Source organism: Neofelis nebulosa, chromosome 2 (genome assembly GCF_028018385.1).
Source record: "Neofelis nebulosa isolate mNeoNeb1 chromosome 2, mNeoNeb1.pri, whole genome shotgun sequence".
NCBI lineage: Eukaryota > Metazoa > Chordata > Mammalia > Carnivora > Felidae > Neofelis > Neofelis nebulosa.
Window position 1 is genome coordinate 208,672,973 of NC_080783.1, and position 18,669 is coordinate 208,691,641.

General features: G+C 57.5%; 1 protein-coding gene across 2 annotated transcripts in view; it reads left to right on the top strand.

Annotated features, from left to right (window-relative positions):
• Positions 1-1,219: 1,219 nt before the first annotated feature.
• The window catches only part of IFFO2 (intermediate filament family orphan 2), a 50,314-nt gene continuing 32,864 nt past the window's right edge, over positions 1,220-18,669 (top strand). The window contains exon 1 of one of the 2 annotated variants that reach the window (XM_058718895.1): positions 1,220-2,146. In XM_058718895.1, coding sequence (XP_058574878.1) covers positions 1,485-2,146 — 662 coding nt within the window. In that variant the 5' untranslated portion in view covers positions 1,220-1,484. The remainder of the gene's footprint in view (positions 2,147-18,669) is intronic. The other variant, XM_058718894.1, reaches the window with a different exon arrangement.

Here is an 18,669-nt window from a genome sequence, read left to right on the forward strand (position 1 = left end):
TGTAAAATGGAGATAATAACTAAGTTTGGCACCTGACATATAGGAAGCACTCAATAAGGGGAGCCATTATTAGCATTAAGAAAATGATGACAGATATTTGCAAACTGGTTCAAGAGACAGCAGGAGGCTGGAGAGCTTGTTCTTTAGGGTGGTAGAAAAGACTGAATGAATTGAATTCTCGGGTTGGCTCCGCCCTTCACACTGGTTCCACCCCCTTGCTGCCCCCTAAACAGTTGGATGAAATGCACCCCAGGCGTGGGGCCCCCTGCATCTCTGCGCGCGAGTGTGCAGAGGTGGAAAGGTGGTCTCGTTCAGGGCCGGAAACAGCAGCAGCCCAAGGCTGAGCTTTCGGATGTCATTTTCCGGGAGGGTCTTCGCTCAGCCTCCTCCCCCACCTCCGCCGTCCCCCACTCGGCTGGGCTCCCCAGTGGACCCGGGGACCAGCAGCTCGCCAGTGCCCAGGTCGATCTTGGGACGACGAACTCGCGCCCATAGGCGGGGGCAAGCGGTGCAGAAGCCCGCCCTGGTCCACCGCGTGGGGTACGTGCCAGCGGAAGCGCTGCCTTATCCTGGGAAGGTCGATCTAGGCCGCCCCAAGTTGGAGTGGGGGTGGGGGGCGGATGCACCTTCGTACCCTATGGTTCCCCAGCCCTTCCGGGACACCCCGTGGGAATTTGGGGCCGGGGGAATCCGAGTAGGGAGCCGGAGCGGAGCCTCCTTGTGAGAGGATGTGGGGGCAGGGGCGCTCTAACAGGGAAACGTGCGCTGCGCCGGCTGCCGGCCCCTTTAAGGGGCTGGGCTGGCTCTGCGGCGGTTCCAGCTAACCGCGGGCCTGGTGCAGCTCTGCGGTCCGTGTCCCCAGGCAAAGAATCGGAGCCGGGCCGGGCGGCGGGACTCGGCGCGGGAGAGGGCGTGGTCCAGCCGGGAGCCAGGCGGAGCCAGAGCTGCAGACAGCCGGTCCACCCAGCCCAGAAAGCAGCCTAGAGCGGGGGTGGGCGGAGCCACCGCCTCCTGGGCGGGGCCCGGCGCTGCGGGCCTCGGGGGCGGGGCCTCGGTCTCGGGGAGCGCCGCAGAGGGAGGCGGGGTGGGCGGGGCGAGGGCAGGAGCGGGGCCTATGTCTGCAGTGGGCGGGGCCCGCCGCAGAGGGGCAGTGCCGGCCGAGAGTCCTCTGCGCGCCGCTGCCGCGGAGCCTCCACACCGACTCTGACAGCCGCGGAGCTGGGACCCGCGACCCTCGCCACCTCACGCAGCCTTCGCGGCCTCCACCGCGGCCCCGAGTCCAGTCCCTCGCCTCGGCGCCCACATCCGGGGGGCGGTCCGGCCGCCGTCGCTGCGGAGGCCGCATCTGGCGCGCATCTGGAACCGCCCGGCCGGCCGCGCTGGAGCCCGCGCCCGCCCTGGCCCGGCCGCGCCGGGAGCCCTGCCCGGAGCTGGAGCCGCATCTGGAGCCGCGGGCCCGGGGCCCTGAGCCACGCAGCCGGCGCATGGTGAACTCGCTGCTGTTCGGGGAGATGGCCTTGGCCTTCGGCTGCCCGCCGGGCGGCGGCGGCGGGAGCTGCCCTGGCGGGGGCGGCGGCGGCGGGGCCGGGCCGGGGCCGTCGCCTGTGACGGCGGCGCTGCGGGACGACTTGGGCTCCAACATCCACCTCCTGAAGGGGCTCAACGTGCGCTTCCGCTGCTTCCTGGCCAAGGTGCACGAGCTGGAGCGGCGCAACCGGCTGCTGGAGAAGCAGCTGGAACAGCAGCAGAGCGAGCGCGAGCGGCGGCTGCGCTACAAGACCTTCTCCCGCGAGCAGGCCGTGCAGACCGGGCCCGAGCTTCTGCGGCCGCCCGCAGCCGGCGCCGGGCTCGGCAGCGGCAGCGGCGCGGCGGCCGGCGCCAACGCCAACGCCGTGGCCCTGGGCGGCCTGCCCCCCGGCGGCGGCTCGCACCCGCAGCACTACGGCCGCCTGCCCGGGACCATCTGGAGCTACACGCAGGTGCGGCGCACGGGCGGCGGCGGCGTGGAGACGGTGCAGGGCCCCGGCGTGTCGTGGGTGCACCCCGACGGCGTGGGCGTGCAGATCGACACCATCACGCCGGAGATACGCGCGCTCTACAACGTGCTGGCCAAGGTGAAGCGCGAGCGCGACGAGTACAAGCGGAGGTGAGTGCAGACTGCCCTTCCCCCGCGCAGCTCCCGGGGAGGGGGCGTCCAGGTCCCGAAGGCCGCGGAATGCGTGCGTTGGGGAGGGGCCGGGGGCGGCCAGCTGGTCCTAGCAGGTGGGCTGGGAGCTGTGTTTGCCTGGCGCCCTCCACGCGCTTGGAAAACTCAGTTATCTAGTTCCAAGAATGGGGGCTGGCGCTGACTACCATAGGGGACACCTCGGCGCTGTCATTGGTCGAGGCAGGTTGCTTTCTAGGTGACATAATAACCACTGGTGTTTTAGGTGATCTCATTTAATCCTCACGCCAACGCAGAGTGTAAAGCATTCTTATCCCCGATTTGTAGATGAGGAAACTGAGGCACAGGGATGCAAGTGACTTGCCTAGGGTGACTTGGCTGATAGTGGTGAAACCAGGATTTGAACGACTAGTGAATTGAAAGACTTTTGGCTAGTTTGTCTGCTGCTCTAGGTATTTTCCAAGGCTGTAGGGGGTGGGCTCCTCTCCCTCTGCGGGTGAAAAGAAAAAACTCAACCAAACTACTGTTTTGTTCCTTGAATTAAATGAGACCATATGTTTGAAAATGGGTAGATTTGTCCCTACCCACTAGGGCCGGAGTCTGCCATTTTGCTCTGGCTCTGCAAGGTCCAGGTGGCGGGGCCTGCATCAGACTGGCCACGAGCTTTTAAAAATGCCTCTCTTCATCCCTCCTCTCCCCACCCCACTACTGTCCTGGCTTACTGAGCCCCAACAGACTCAGCCCTAAAGGCCCACAGGAGGCGAGGACCTTGGGCTGAAAACTAGACATTGAAGGGACCCAGACCACCATCTCTGGCTAGTGTGGGGGGCACACTGCCTGCAGGACCAGCCTGCACATTCCTGCCCGGTCCCGATTCCCCAGCTGGGACACTGACACTGCTTCCTGCTTGCCTGCAGCCTGGCCTACAGGACTGATGGCTCAGCTTTCCAATAAGAGGAGAGGGGTCTGTCTGTAGCTTCTCAGGCCTGGGTGGGGGCAGGGCCCTCTGCTGTCCCCGGCATGGGCAGCTCTCCACATTGGGAGCCTCTGTTTGGAGCATGTTGCGAGAAGGATCTTTCCTTCCACTCCTTGAGTCCTGGGGCTCGCATAGGTCTGCCCAGGGAGCTAGGTGTGGGTCTCCTTCCTTTTCCTCCACTGGGCTGGATTCAAATGCCGGCTCCATCACCCGCCAGGGAGATTGTTGAACCATTTGGAAGCCCGTTTGCTCATTTAGAGAGACTGGCGTAATACAATCTACCCGGGGCTGCAGAAGGGGAGAAGTAATCCGTTGATGTTAAAGACGAGAGACTGTGTCAGGCCAGCGTGGAGCAGAGGCCCAAGTCTCAGGTCTGTCTCAGGCAGGGCCTGACTCTCAGCGGGGAGGTCTTACACCCCGTTGGGGGAACGAGCTCCTCTCCCGGGCTGGTCTTCTCTTGAGGACCTGAGAATGGCCTGGTGGCCCGCCAGGGCCATGGGAAGGCTACCTCTGCCTCTGTGGGCAGCTTCGCCGGGGTGGGGTAGGGGAACAGGCACTTGCTCTCGATGGTGAAACACGGAGGGCTGGGCCCTTCTGTCTGCCACTGTTGATTGTGTCGTCATGCCCCAGGCTTGTGCCATGTTTGTTTTATTGTGTGTGCTTTTTTGGACCGGGCGACTAAGGAGATGGAAAAACCGTGCCCAATCTCAAAGGGAGATAGGTTGGCGTTGAGCAATGCTCTGTACAAGTTGCACCCAGGGCGTGGGGTGTGATGTCAGCCTCTGGCGTTGGCCTGGAATGAGATGGCCACTGCCGAGGCAGGTGGAGTGTGGGTGCCTTCCTCCCACCCTCTGGGCTGCACGAGCACCTTCCCTTCCTCCATTTTTTTTTTTTTTTTTGTGAACCAGGGAGGCGCATCTTTTCTGAAGTTGATTCGGGGCTCAAGTTTTTGGATTTTTCCAAAGCAAGTATACTCCCTTCTGTGGGACTCAGCTTCCCTATCTGTAAAGTGAGGGGTGAGTGGGTTAGAACCATGCTCTCTGAAGCCTCATGCTTCCTTAGAGATGCTATTGGGAGGGGGGGGGGCGGTCCTTGAATATTACATGAGACTTAATATTTTAAATTATATTAAAATGTTAAATATGGTTATAAACATGTGCTCACTTGAAAAAAATTTTTTTTCACATTTATTTATTTTTGAGGGGGGGGGGGAGGAGGGGCAGAGAGAGAGGAAGACACACAATCCGATGCAGGCTCCAGGTTCCGAGCTGCCAGCCCAGAGCCCAACGCGGGGCCTGAAGTCACGAACAGTCAGATCATGACCTGAGCTGAAGTCGGGTGCTTAACCCACTGAGCCACGCAGGCGCCCCAACATGTGCTCACTTTTTAAGTTCACGTTAACTCCTTGAAGTCCACTGACACACTAACGTATTAGTAGTTGGCCTTAAGTTAGAGCCACCCTCCTGCCTTCTCTATTTGTCTGAAGAGTACTCTGACATTGCAGAGCAAACCGCTAAAAACCATTCCCATTTGTAGCTACTTATCTGTGTGAGTCAGGATTTTCGTGAAACTCTGCAGCCAAAACTGGAAACAGAATTAAATGGAAAGTGGTGCTGTCATCTGTAGTCCCCGTTCTAAGTGTTAATGAATCAAAATAGCCTCGTCAACTTCACTGATTGAATTCAGAATGGTTATATGTGAAATATCTATATTTGAACTTACAATATAAATGTATACAAGTAGCATTCTGTTTTTACCTGTTTCTGTATTTGGGTTTCTCATAAGAATTTTCTCTTGGGAGGAGGGCAGGCATCTGAACCACTTAAAAAAAAAAGTTAGGGGTGCCTGGGTGGCTCTTAGGCGTCCGACTCTGCATTGGTCATGGTCATGATCTCATGGTTCTTGAGACTGAGCCCCGTCTCAGTTGAGGCTCTGTGCTGCAGAGGCTGCTTGGGATTCTCTCTCTCTCTCTCTCTCTCTTTGCCCCTACCTCTGCTCTCTCTCTCTCTCTCAAAATAAATAAACTTAAAAAAAAATTAAAAAACCACCGGGCTAGATGATCTCAGAAGGTCTTGACAAAGTATAATCTTGCATTAGAACTCCCGGCCCACTTCTGGGCCCCTGTCCATGAGAGAAGGCACAGTCTGAGGGATGGGACCACGGGGTTTGCTTGCACTGTTGGCCACTGAAGCCTTTACATCCTTTCGGGATGTCTAGCATGGAGCCCCAAGCCGTGAGCACTGGAAGGCACCTGTGCCAGGAAAGAAAAGGTTCCCGGGTTTCCTCTGGTCCCCCCCCGCCAGAGGAACAGCCTTGGACACCCCCCACTTGCTTCCCCAGAGGGCAGCCTGGGATGTGCAGCTCTGCATTGTCTAAGCTGGGGGCCTTTGGGTTCCCCGTCCAGGATGTGCGGCCATATCCTCCTACCACCACATTATTCCTGGTGTAAAATATCCTTTAACAGATTTACTGCGGTGGAATTTGCATATCCTAAAATCCTCTCATTTTAAGCGCACAATTCAGTGATTCTTTTTTTTTTTTTTTAAGTAAATCCATAGAGTTGTGCAACCATCACCACCCCTTCATGACCATTTGCAGTTAATCGCCATTCCCACCCAGCCCAGGCAACACGGATCTGCTTTCTGTTTCTATAGATTTGCCTCTTCTCGACACTTCATAGAAATGGAATCATACCATAGATTGTCTTTTGTGTCTGGCTTCTTTCACTCAGTGTTTTTGAGGTACATCCATGTTGTAGCAAATTCCAGGAGTACCTTCCTTTAGATTGGCGAATAACGTTCTACCGTACGGACAGACCACATTTTGTTTATTCTCTCACCTCTGTAGTCGGTAGACTTTAAACACAAAGAGTCACTTGTGAACCGCCTCAGATCATCTCATGTGCCATCGGTGATATAGGAGCCATGCTTTGGAAACACGCAACCCAAACCACAGCCCCTGGCCTGTTCGCTACGGTTTTTAGTTTCCCTTTGGTCCAACCAGCTCTGAGCTTTTTACCGTGAAATGTGGTTGCCGAAACTGTAACGCCAACAAGGTTGTCAAGCATTGATTTGGAAACCAAAACAAACATCTCTGCCCTGTCACCACCCAGTGCCACCAAAATATCCTGTTCTGAGTTTGCAGGCTGGGGGCTTTTCCCTGGACATTCCTGCTGAATCTGTCTGAACTTTAAACACGTGGGGGTTTTTTTGCATCACATCCAGGAGACCCAGACTCCAGGTCTGGCTCTGCTACTAGGCGCTGTGTGACCTCGGGCCAATTGCCGCCCTCTCTGAGCCTTAGGCCCTCCACCTTTACAGGAAGGGGTTTCCCTTCTAATTCACTCTACACTTTGGTCTGTGACTCCAAGGGGTCCGGGTCAGGGCCCTTCCTGCCTCATGGGATGGCAGTCCTGGCCTCCCCCTCTCCTGTCCCAGGCCCAGTGTGGTTTGGAACTGTCTGGTTTCCTTCCCTCCCCGCTGCAGGTCGCTAAGTGTCTGTGCCTCTGACTCAAGTCAGCATGAGGGGCTTGGTTTGTTTTAACCTGGTATTTGGGTGATCGGAGCTTCCCTTGAGAGTCAGGAAGGGACCACAGTGATCATTGGATCCTGATGGTTCCCACATGGGCCCTCTGGATCCCCGGAGCCTTGGGGCAATTCTGGGGACAGTGAGCAGGGGTGCTGAGCACCTGGGGTTTGGCTTTCATCAACCACAGAAGCTCCATTTCCGTGACTGTCATATTGATCTTCTGAGGAGGATTCAATTGGAAAACAGGGCTCTATGGCTTAGAAAAAACAAAAAAGAGAAATTGCTGATTCAGCTGAGTTACTTTCATTTTTGAGGTGGGGAAACTGAGGCCCAGAGGGAGCTGACCCACAAAGCTGAGTTGGGAAGCCTGCTGTCCAAAGCTTTCCCCACCACGCTGAGGTGATGCCCACATCATCTGCCCGGGGTTGGGTGTTGGGAGAGTTCTCTCCACCTTTCTGTGTCTGCCGTTAGGCATTTTTTAAAAAGCTACTTTCAGGGATGGGAGGGACTTTTGTCACAGCTATTTCTGATCATGAGCCGGAAGGGGCTGGGCTGGGGGCCTGAATGAAGGGCTCCAAGAAGGGCTGGTGGGTGAGCCAGCTGGAGTGTCCCCTGCCTTTTCCCATCACGCCCTGGAAGGCCCTTGAGCAGGTGTTTGCTGTCCCTTGAGTGCCCCAAAGCCAGAAGACTGCCCCGGAAAGCTGGTTGGAAGGTTTCGTTCCCTGCCACTTCTGTTATTTCTGAAGCTGCCACCGATATGGATTCTTTATTTCTGGTTTTTCCGGGAGGCAGCCTGGGATGGTGGGAAGAAGGTTGAAATCCCAGCTCTGCCACTTTCTGTGTGACTGTGGGCAATTGCTTAACCTCTCTGAGCTGCCTGAGCCACCGCTTTCTGTGAAAGAGGGGGAGTAATGTTGCTCCCCTAGGAATCGGGGAGGAATAAATGAGCCCCGGTGACAAGGCACCTGGGGCTCGGTAGGTTCCGGGTTGGTCCCCTCTCTGACCTCCCGCGCAATGTCTGTTCCCTTCATTTCACAGGGCTTTCCCGACACAATGCTGGACCGCCCAGCACACCCATTTCAGGACGCGTCGCAGCTCTCTGTCCCGTGGAAGGCGCCAGACATGGTGTTGGGGGAGGAGGGAAAAAGGGCTACTTCTTTGTCCAGCATCTAAGGAGGGTGTTCTTCCTACTCTTAGCGGTTGATTTGTGCCTCCGGAAATCTCTGGCCACCCCCCCCCCCCCCCCCGCCCTTTCTTCTAACCTTCATTGAAAGAAACACACAAACCCCCTCCATCCAGCTTCTGGGTATCCTAGAGTCTCTTGGCTGTGCCGGCATTCTCTTTGGGAACACAGTTGGGAGGGATTTTCAGAGCCTCAAGCCAGAGGGAGGGGAATGAGGTCCCAGAAAAGAAAGGGAAGCAGGAAGCCTGGAGACAGCTGACGCTGAAGATTCCTTCCCTGAGGAATGTGGGGCGGGGCTTTTGCCTTGGCCACCGGATGCGAGGCCCCTGCCCCCCTCCCCCGCCCCAGTGCACACACGCATACACACACACACACACACACACACACACACACACACACACACACGGACTCACACGCTCTCAGTCTCTGTAGGCTCTTGGCCCGCATCCGCACACGTGTCGGCATTTGAAGGACACAGAAGGGTAGACCCAGAATCTGAACGTGCTCCTTGCCGCAAGGAGATGCATTGACTTCTAGGGGCATCGATTTAAACGGTGCCATGTGTCCACGATACCGGAGGCTGTGGACTTTGCAGTTGGAGTCCTGGCTTTTGATCACATCGGGGAAGCGAAGCCCGGCTGGTGTTCTGCTTGTTTCCCATGTCATGGATGGCTGAAGGCCTGGGACAGGGGAGGAGGCGCTGTCGTCTCCTCGGCTCAGGACCGGGATGCATTGGTTTTCCTTGACTTTCTTCTATCAGGCGTTCCTGAGCGCCCACGACCTCTCCCATCACGGCACCCCATACCCTGAATCGCAATTGCCTGGGATGTCTGCTCCCCCACAGACTGGAAGCTTGTGGGGGCCGGTTCCAGGTCTGTGTACTGGCCGAGCCCAACCCGGGTCTGGCCAGAGTCCATGCTGAGCAAGCGTTTTGCGGTGAGGGAGGGCCCTGCGCCTGGCCGCTGTGTGGTGCTAGGCCCCCGGTGCGGCCAGGGGACACAAGGCCCAGATGACGCCGGTGGCCACCACAGACTATATATCTGGGGTCTCGCAGCTCGTGGAGGGAAGGGGCTGGTTTGGAGTCGGGAGACCCGCGCTCCCGGCCCCACGCGTCAGTTGGACCATATTTGAATGGCACCCATCCCCCGGTGCTAGATGCTGGGCTCCTGGCGCAGGGGTTGAAAGCTGAGTGACATCGGCCTAGTCACTTTGCCTCTCTGGGTCTTTCTCCTCATCGCTATGCCGAGGTTGTGGGCCGGGTGAATGGGCTCACGCAGCTCCAGCCCTGTCTAAATGAAGTTCTGTAAGAGTTCCACAGCAGGATTTCACGGGGCAGAAACGTGGGTGCCCTGAGAAGTGAGTGGTGCCGGCTTTGGGGGCCCAAGTCAAGAGCCAGGCCGGAGGCTGGGGGGAGGGCGGTCAGCGTCCCCGCCAGCGGCCTCTGAGTGTCATGTAACCTCTGGGCATTGCGGGTTGCGCGGGCCAGACGGGAGGCTGGTGAGGATTGGTGAGGCTGCCCGCCTGCCCGCCAGAGCTGTGCCCGCCCACCTTCAGGGGGCACGGGGCATTCGGCTTCCTGGGCAGGATGTGGTTTCTCGCCCTAGTTCCTGGTACAAGAGAGGGTAGTTGTCACCCAGCAGTAAACCTGGTGAAGGCCTCTGGTTCCCTCAAGGGGCTGTGGCCTGGCCGAGTCCCCTGGCGGGTGGCAAGGGGGCGGCCGGAGCCCCGTGGAGTCCGGGTCGTGGTCCCGGCTTGGCTGTGCTGTGATCCGAGCTTCCGGTTGTCCACTGGGGAAGGGGGGCGGTGGGAGGATGGGCTGGCCCAGGGCACTGCCAATCCTGGTCTCTCTGTAACTTTGTTGGAGTGGTTTCAGATCCGCACACCATTTAATCTTTGGCACCTCAGTTTGTCACTCCATAAAATGGAGTTTTCTCACGAGTCCTGCTTTCCAGGGTTGCTGTAAAAATCAACCCAAATACGGAGTGTAGAACGTTCTGAAAGAGGTTTAAAAAATAAGCCATAATGACTTAATAGCCTCCGCTGATTGAGCAACTATTATGTGCTAGGCTCTGTAATGAGGTCTTTATTTTTTAAAATTCAAACAAAAATTTCATTTTAGAGAAAGAGCGAGTGGGGGAGAGGGACAGAGGGAGAGAGAGAGAATCCTAAGCAGACTCCATGCTCGGCACAGAGCCCCACGCGGGGCTCAATCCCACGACCCCGGGATGGTGACCCGAGCCAAAACCGAGAGTCGGATGCTTAAGCAACAGAGCCACCCAGGTGCCCCTGTGATGGCTTCTTTAAATAAGTGAGAGTTCGTTACTAGACAACCCCAAGAGCTGAGAATTAATTATGCCCATTTGGCAGGTGAGAGGTTCTGACAGGTGAGGCAGTTGTGGCAAGTCCCGTCTGCATCTCTAGACCCCGAGTTCAGCGTTCTTCCTTGGGGTGGACGGGCTGGCCAGGTTCCTGCCGCCCTGGGGAAGGCTGGTCCGGGGTGAGGAGGCAGGCTGAGGCGTGGGGTCTCCCCAGCGCCTGTCACAATATTGCCACCACGGGTGGCAGAACAGAAGGCGGCTGCTGTGCTGGGAAGTCTTCCCTTCTCAAGAAGCCAGTGAGTCACTGGCAATGGCAGGCAGATGAGCCTCCTGGGCCACCGTCGAGGGCGGCCTAGCCCCCCTGCTCTTTGGAGGTGATCCTGGTCGGGGACTGGACTCTGGGCAGGGAGCAGTTACTGGTCAGCCACAGAGGCTGGCACAGTGGAGCCGGTGGGCCTGGCAGGGGGAGGAGCGGGGGGGTCAGGGGGCACGTATTATCACCTGTCTGGAACTTTCCCCTGCTCTTTCCTCCCCTGATTTAAACCTTGTGCCATCTCTGCAGAGGGAAACCCAGGCTCAGGGCACAAGAGTAACTCCCTCTAAGCCACACAGCAAAGCCAGGGGCTGGATGTGGGTCTCAGAGAAGAAGTTAACGCTCCTTTGATCATACCCGGCACCTACACCCTCCCAGGGCAAGGGCCAGGGTTTCTCGTCACTTGGTGACAAGCAGGAGAGAGCAGCCGGCACTCTGGTGACTGCGGGGAAACGGGCCTCCGCCCTGGGCTTGGGTCTCCCTAACTTTTGCTTTCGGTTGGTTCCATAAACTTTGCCTGGGTACAGGGAACTTGTGACAGCCACTCCGTGCCTCGCGTTGGGGAAGATGAGCCCGCTGGGTGTGGGTGTCTGAGAAGCTGAGGTTTTGTTCTCCTGACCGTGGCTGGGCACCCACTGTGCGCCAGGCCCCGTGCTGGGCACTGGGGGGAAGCAGACGTAGCCCCTGCCCTCGGGATCTCAGAGTCTGGGGACACAGGCAAATGTGATGATGTCACCTGACACGCACCCGCTCAGATAGTACCTGTGCATAGTAAGGGCACAATAAATATTCATTAATTAAACAAATATTTATCTACCATTTACTCTTTGTCAAGCTGCATTCAAAGCGGTTTACAAACCTTTGGTTCATGTGACCTCATCCTAACCCTATGCATTAGGTGCTGTTATTAGCCCCGTTTTAGAGGATGGAACTGAGCTGCAGAGACGTTGAGGGACCTGAGCCCAGACACAGGTAGCAGGTGGGAAGCCAGGATGTCAACTCAGGAAGTCAGGCTCCAGATTCAACCTTCTATGCTGTCTCCACGAAGGGACGTGTGCCCACTGCAAGTAGCTTCCATGCTCTGAGCCTCAGTTGTCACTCCTGTGAAATGGGGACAGTACCTCTGACCTCCCTGGGCCGTTTGGAAGGTTAAATGAAGTGATGTGTGCCGAAACACTTTATAAACTGTTGAGTGTTCGCCCTGGGGGCGTGGGGGGATGATTAGAAGCCTGGGTCCTGCCTACACACTCTGCCCTTTCCTCCCCAGCTTCCCAGGCAGCCTGGGGCTCCTCGAGGCCCCAGGAGATGTCCCATCCTTCCCTTGCCTTTGCATTCACGCCCCCACTGGATCCCCGAGACGGGCCGTGATGTTGATGTTGGACAGAAGCCCGCAAAACAAGATAGCTCGGGGAAGGGCGCTTGTGTGGCACTTGGAAGCTGGGAGGAGAGGAAGTGGGAGAGTTTCTGCTGCTTATCAGCCATGTGAACTTGAGAGAGTCCTTTGCTCCTCTGAGAAGTGGGGACAGTCCTGTGCGTGGGTGGCAGGGAAAGCCAGTGGGATGGTGGTGTTCAGACGCTGGCAGCCGCCGTCGTTGTTATTAAATGAGGCTGGGGGTCCTGGGGAAAGGAGCAGGGGCGGGGGTCGGAGGGCAGTTGGACCCCGGCCTGGGCAGGAGCCCCTCCGCTCGGCTGCCCCGGGCGGGGGCTGTCTCGGAGCTTTCTCTGAGATGCTTGCTGAGTGCATTCTGGCCGGCCTGCGTGCTCCGACTTTGGGATGCGCCCGGTTCACACAGCCCCCCGCTCATCTGCTGCGTGATGGAGAGACGCCCCCGCAGTGGAGACACTGCCTTCCGCCCTCTTAATTGGCCATTTTTATTACTTGGGTTATTTAAGACGGTACTTGGCTGGCTGCCGCCTGTTCGCCGTCTTGGGGGAGGGGAAGACTGCTGGTCTAAGTGGACCTTGTGAAATTCCCCGGCAGACAGGCTCCTCTCAGGGCAGGGTCGGTACATCTTCCCAGGGCCTCTCAGCACCTCCTTTTTGCCCCTGTGGTAATGGGCAGAAGGCCATGTTGGGGCGGTGGGTGGGGAGGCTGACTGCAATAGCTTATTGCAAAGTCAGACCACAGGACCAGAGAGCCTTGGAGCTCTGGGTGGGACCCTGCAGTGCCCGAAACCCAGGGGTTCTGGAAGGCACCCGAGCCAGGTTAGGGCCAGTGAAGGAAGGCTTCCCGGAGGAGATGTCGCCTGAGTTGTGTCTCGGTGGTCCAGTAAGAGTGGAAGAGAAGGGAAGGGTGTTTCAGGTAGAGGGAACAGCTTGGTCAAAGGCCTGGTGGTGAGGTTGCCATGCCAACGTGCGGGCCTGGCCTGCCTGCTCACTCTTCTTCCCCTTCTCACCCTCCCTCCCTCCTCCCGGCCTTCTTGGCTCTCTTTCTTCCATTTTGCTGCCTCTCATCCTCCCTCCTGTCCCGCTTTCCGTCGTTCTTGTTTGGGTCTTTAGTCCTTATGGCTGTTTTTTTTCACCTTCCCATCCCCCCCCGCATCTGAGGCAGGGCAGGGCTGTGAGGGGGGCCCTGTTCCCTGTCCCTCTGCCCACCCAATGCCAGCCCGCTGCGGGGGGCTCTTTGTCTGCTGCCGGGGCTTTGTGAGCCTTTGTGTGTGCACGCGTGTGTCTGGGAGCCTTGGTCTACACCCTGTAGACTGGGAGCCCCCGGGGTCAGGACCCTGCCTTTGGCCACCCCAGTCCCTTTGTACCACCCCTTGTACATCATCGTTGGGGGCAGGGGAGGCTCCCTGGCGAGAGTGATAGCTGTTGGGTCTTGGAGGTCAATGCTGGTCATGGGAGACCTCGGCCCCCAGCCCCCATCAGAGATGAGCCTAGGATTAGACATGGGTAGGGGTGCGGGGGCCGGGAGGCTAGGCTGTTCACCTTACCTCCCCGGCCTGACCACCCTGCCTGCCCCTGCTCCCTCACACCTGTGACTTCATCTTACCCCTGCTGGGCCCAGAGGGCTTGAGAGGCTGTCCGAGCTCAGTCAGTCCATCCGGATCCTGCTTCCGGGCAGCATCATTCCCCTGTCGTTGCGGGTGAGTAGATGTGCTCTGTGTCTTTTGAAAAAAGACCTTCTGAGAGTTCGTCCCTCAGTGATTTATGTTTTCCTCTCCCCCCCGACTCACATACCCATGACTGTTTCCAGATGAGAAAGCTCAGGCCCAGAGAAGCAGAGCAGCTCCCTTGAGGTCACACAGCAGAGTAGGGTTTCCTTTGAAACCCTGAGCTAAGGGATCCTTCTGGGGTCTGACGGCCATTTAAGGAGGGGTTTTGAAAACTGCCGAGGGTGGAGCTCTTAGGGTGAAGAGGCCTCAGAGCCTCAAGTGGAGTCTGCAGAACCCGAACCCCGCCCCCCAGCCAGCATCCAGGTGCCTGTGCCGTGGATGAGCCTCTGCGTCTACAGAAGAGACTCTGAGGTCCTGGTGGGTTTGTCACCTTGTAACAAAAGGCCCTCCCCTGGCCTCAGGCCAGCAGCCTTGGGTTGTTGACCGACTGACTGACCATCCTTGTCTTCCACCGTGTGCTCTGCTGTGTCATTTCTCTGTGCCTCAGTTTCCTCTTGTGTAAATGGGATGATGACACACCCCCCCCACCCCCCACCCCCGGCATCGTTGTCGATAAGCCTTACCCAGTGAGGACCAGTCCCATCCTCTTTCCTCTGGGGTGGGCCCCAGAGTGTGAAGTTCGGAGAACTTTGCCTTGAAGGCTGGAGTTGTGTGAACCTGAAAGGCGGGTCCCCAGCCCCACAGAGATCCCCGGTCTGGGGCTGTGGCTGACAAATCGTACTTTTGGATTTGTACTATTTTTTTTTTAAGTTTATTTATTTATTTTGACAGGAAGAGCACGAGCAGGGTAGGGGCAGAGAGAGGGGGAGAGGGAGAATCCCAAGCAGGCTCTGCACCATCAGCAGAGAGCCTGACACGGGTCTCGAACTCAACAAACCGTGAGATCATGACCTGAGCCGAAATCAAGAGTCAGACGCTGAACCGACTGAGCCACCCAGGCGCCCGGGATTTGTGCGTTTTTTTATGGAGAGTCTTCATACTCTGTTGCGATTGGCTTTCCACTTGCCTTCGGAGAAAATACTAACATTTAAAACCCCAGGACTTAGCCCAGCGGAGGTTCTAGCTCAGCAGGCTACTGGCAAGTTCAGGGGACGTCCCCCAACTCATAGGTTGTTCCTCTCCGTGCCCTAAGGCGTAATAAATACACGGGCTTTCACTTAGGTGGGGCTCTGACCCTGAACAAGGCCACCCGGAGCCTCCACTCTCTCATCTATAAAATGGGGATGCCATCCTGAGCTCAAGGCGTCGTAAGGAGGGTCCGGTGGAGTCGTGCATGCCAGGTGCTCAGCGCGGTGCTGAGCCCTCAGCTGTTACCGCTCTGTCCCATCTGTCCGAGCGTCCCCAGCCCCCAGGCCCCATACAGTAAGAAGTGCCTACTCCCTCCCTCTTCCGGCTACAGGCTGGCCTTTTGTGTTCAGGGCACTTCCTTTCCCCAGCAGAGCTGCCTGCCTGACCAGCAAGGAGGAGGTCACATCCCCAGCAGTTTGTCAGCGCAGGGTCAGTGGTAGGGCAAGACCTAGCATTCAAGGCTGTGGCTTCCAGTGGCCTTGCTGCATGGGGGAGTGTGTCCCTGTTCCTGCCGCCTGGGGGGTGGGGCCCTCTAAGTCCCAGACTCCTTGTATGGATGTGGAGGCAGCCTCAGGAGGTCCCATCCCTGGCCTGAGGTCTCACTGCTCAGGAAGCAGGGGCAGAGCTGGGATCTGAACCTGGGTCTGGCGGACCCTCCCGGAGGACTGTTCGCCACACACACAGGGTCCGTGTTCCAGGGGGAGCAGTGGGCCGCGTGTTCCTGGCCCTGACCCTTGGGGGGAGGGGAAGGGGGCAGCTCTTCCTCCTTCTGGGCCTCTCTAACGCCATGGGAGGATGGCTTCTGGGTTCTGGTCCAGCCCCCAGTTTGCCTCTATGAGGCCTTGTGGGTGAAGTGTGCGTTCCCAGACCTTGGGCAGAGAGGTGACGTCGAAGGCCGCGTTCTCATTGTTTTTCCAGGGTTGACGTCAGGGCAACTGGTTTAGAATTTCGTCTCTGGGACAAAGGCTGCTCTGTGCCTTCTGCCTGCTTTAAGCCCAGGCACATCACCCCCCACCCCCCAAGGTGGGAAAGGAGATGGAACGATTTCAGGGCCCAGGCAGAGAAGCCCTGGGAGGCTTGGCTTGCCTTCAGCTCCTCCAAGAAGGAAGCCAGGGTCTCATTATCCCATAATACTCAGCTCGCCGTTTCCCAAGAGCAGCTCTCGTACCCGACGCAGTCCTAAACTTCATGGACGTGTTCTCTTGAAATCACTGCACTCTTGAAGGGTGGCTGCCGTCATGCCCATTGTACAGATGAGGAAACAGAGTCTTGGCAGGTGAAGTGACCTGCTCCTTGGAATAGCTAGAAAGTAGCAGAGCTGGCGTGTGAACTGGGGTCTCCGCGGCTTAAAAGATCACCCTCCACTGGGTTCCACCGCTGTTGAGTCTCATTTCAAACCCAGCTTCGAGAGCACACTTCCGAAAGCCAAGAGACCCGGGGGGAAGGCTGGAACAGATAAATCTCATGGCTTTGGGGATCCAGAGCGTCTGTCCTCAAGATTCAGAGCTGGGCCACCGTGCTGGGAGTGTGTGCTGCATATGTAAGTATGCATGGGTAGGTATGTGCACGCGTACGTATAAGATAGAGAAGACGATTGGGCGCTGAAGGGTCTATAGTTGTGCGAATGTGATTCCAAGGAGGCCTTGTGGGCAAGGGTAAGGAATCATCCCCGTGGACGTCTAGGACCTTCTGTTCCTCTTTTTCAGGAATGATCCCTGAAATGATCCTTGATCATCCATCCATCCACCCATCTATCCATCTATCCTTCATCCATTCATCCATCCATCCATCCATCCATCCATCCATCCATCCACCCATCTATCCATCCACCCACCGTTTCTATCCACCCATCCATCCATCCATCCATCCTTCATCCATTCATCCATCCATCCATCCACCCATCCATCCATCCATCCATCCATACACCCATCTATGCATCCACCCACCATTTCCATCCACCCATCCATCCATCCATCCATCCATACACCCATCTATGCATCCACCCACCATTTCCATCCATCCATCCATCCATCCATCCATCCATCCATACACCCATCTATGCATCCACCCACCATTTCCATCCACCCATCCATCCATCCATCCATCCATACACCCATCTATGCATCCACCCACCATTTCCATCCATCCATCCATCCATCCATCCATCCATCCATCCACTCATCTATCCATCCACCCACCATTTCCATCCATCCACCCATCCATCCCTCCATCCATCCATCCATCCATCTGTTTTCACGGCCCCTGTACTCAGGCCCTGAGCCTGGGCCCTGGTGATGATGCTGCATGGACCACACGGGCAGACTCTTGTTCCTAGTTGAGCTTGCCAAATGACTCTTAAATCAGAGCTGCAAGAGTCCTGACAGATGTTTAGCTTCTCCCTCAACACACATCAGAGAGGGGCAGTGACTTGCCCCAGGTGGCACAGCAACTCGGTGGCAGAGCTAGGTCTCACAGCCAGGTGTGTGGCCCCCGGCCCCACGTTCTCGCCTCTCGGCCACGCTAAGACTCCACTTCTGGCTGGCAGCCCTCTCACCCAGTCCTTGCCTCTTCGCCTATTTTGATGTGTTCTTGGGCTTTGCTGGAGTCCTCTGCAGCCTCTGTCCTGAGAGACACCCGGAGATGCCTGCTGGACCAGTGTGCAGGTCCTAAGCTGGAGCCGAGCCTGGCCATGCTCGGCCCTGAGATGATGCCCTGTCTGGAACACCAGTTGGCCGGGCACCCGTGTGCAGAGACCCTGAGGCCCTGCTTTACTTCTTGTAGACGCCAGCTTGCTGTCCCCAGGGGTCTCCAGAGGTTATCTGTTCCTCCTTCCACCTTGAGGTTAGGACCTTTGCAAATCCTGCTTAGAGACCTTATTGCCTGGGAAGGTCATTCCAGAGCCTTCCCCTGGAAGTGCTTTCTAGCTCTTTCCATCGGAAAATGCTTCCTGGCCTCTAGCCATAATCCCATAGGCTGCATCATCTTGTGTAGCCTTCCATGGAGTAGGGGAATGGGTGGGCAACCACCGCCTGGGGAAGACGGCTCCACTCCCCTCTGAGCCCCTAAGCTCGCCCTCTTCCCTTCTAAAGTTCCCCTTGACTCCTGCGTGCTTGTTAGGGCATGCTGTTTGTGTGGAAAGGATCTGGCCAGTCCCTTTGGGTCCCCACCAGTTCCTGGGAGGGAGGCACATGCCTTCTTCTGGAGTCATGGAACCCTCTGAGCTGGAAGTAGACTTGGAACCCAGGGTCACCCTGGCCCCATCTTTCCTGATGGGGAAACTGAGGCCCACGGAGGTTGAGCAACACGACTATGGCCATTCAGCCAGCCTGGTGGAGTTGGGTCTCCTTGTTCACAGGGCCGTGCTGATTCTGAGGTTTGGGCCGGGGAGAGGGTTTTCCAGCCCGATAAAGGTAGCTGGTGGCCTTCTAGCCCCACATGGGTGTCCTGGAAGCAAAGCAGCCGGGTCCACGGGGCTCCCCAGCCAGGAATCAGTCCCTCCCCTGCTTGTCCTCTGGGATGGCACATTCCTGGCGATCCAGGCCTGCCCTCAGAGCCCAGCGGCCTCACCTCCCCCCCTCCTACCTGCCCCAAGGCTCCCTCTCACCCTGCTGCCTCCCGGACTCCCTTTTGGCTCTGGGGGAGGCCACTTATCTCCAAGGGCAGGAAGCCTGAATATACAGAAGTTGCCAAGGGGATGCCAACTCCTGTGGCTGGGGCAGGAAGGGGTTAAGCAATTCTGCCTGCTGGGGCTGGACACCCAGCTGGTGTCCTGGCCCCCGAGGCCAACCAGGCCATCTGGCTTGACAGAAGCCACACCACCGTGTTCCATCTGTCCCAAAGCAAAGTCACCAGGAGGAGGCCGCCTGCTGCCTTTGTGGGCTTGCAGGGGTGGGCGTGCACTCGGCTGTCTGTCCCCAGGAAGCCGGGCCTGTTGGGAAAGGGCCTACCACTGGGCAGGCTGCCCTGGAGTTTCCCAGAGGCAAGAGGAGGGAGATCCTGAGCT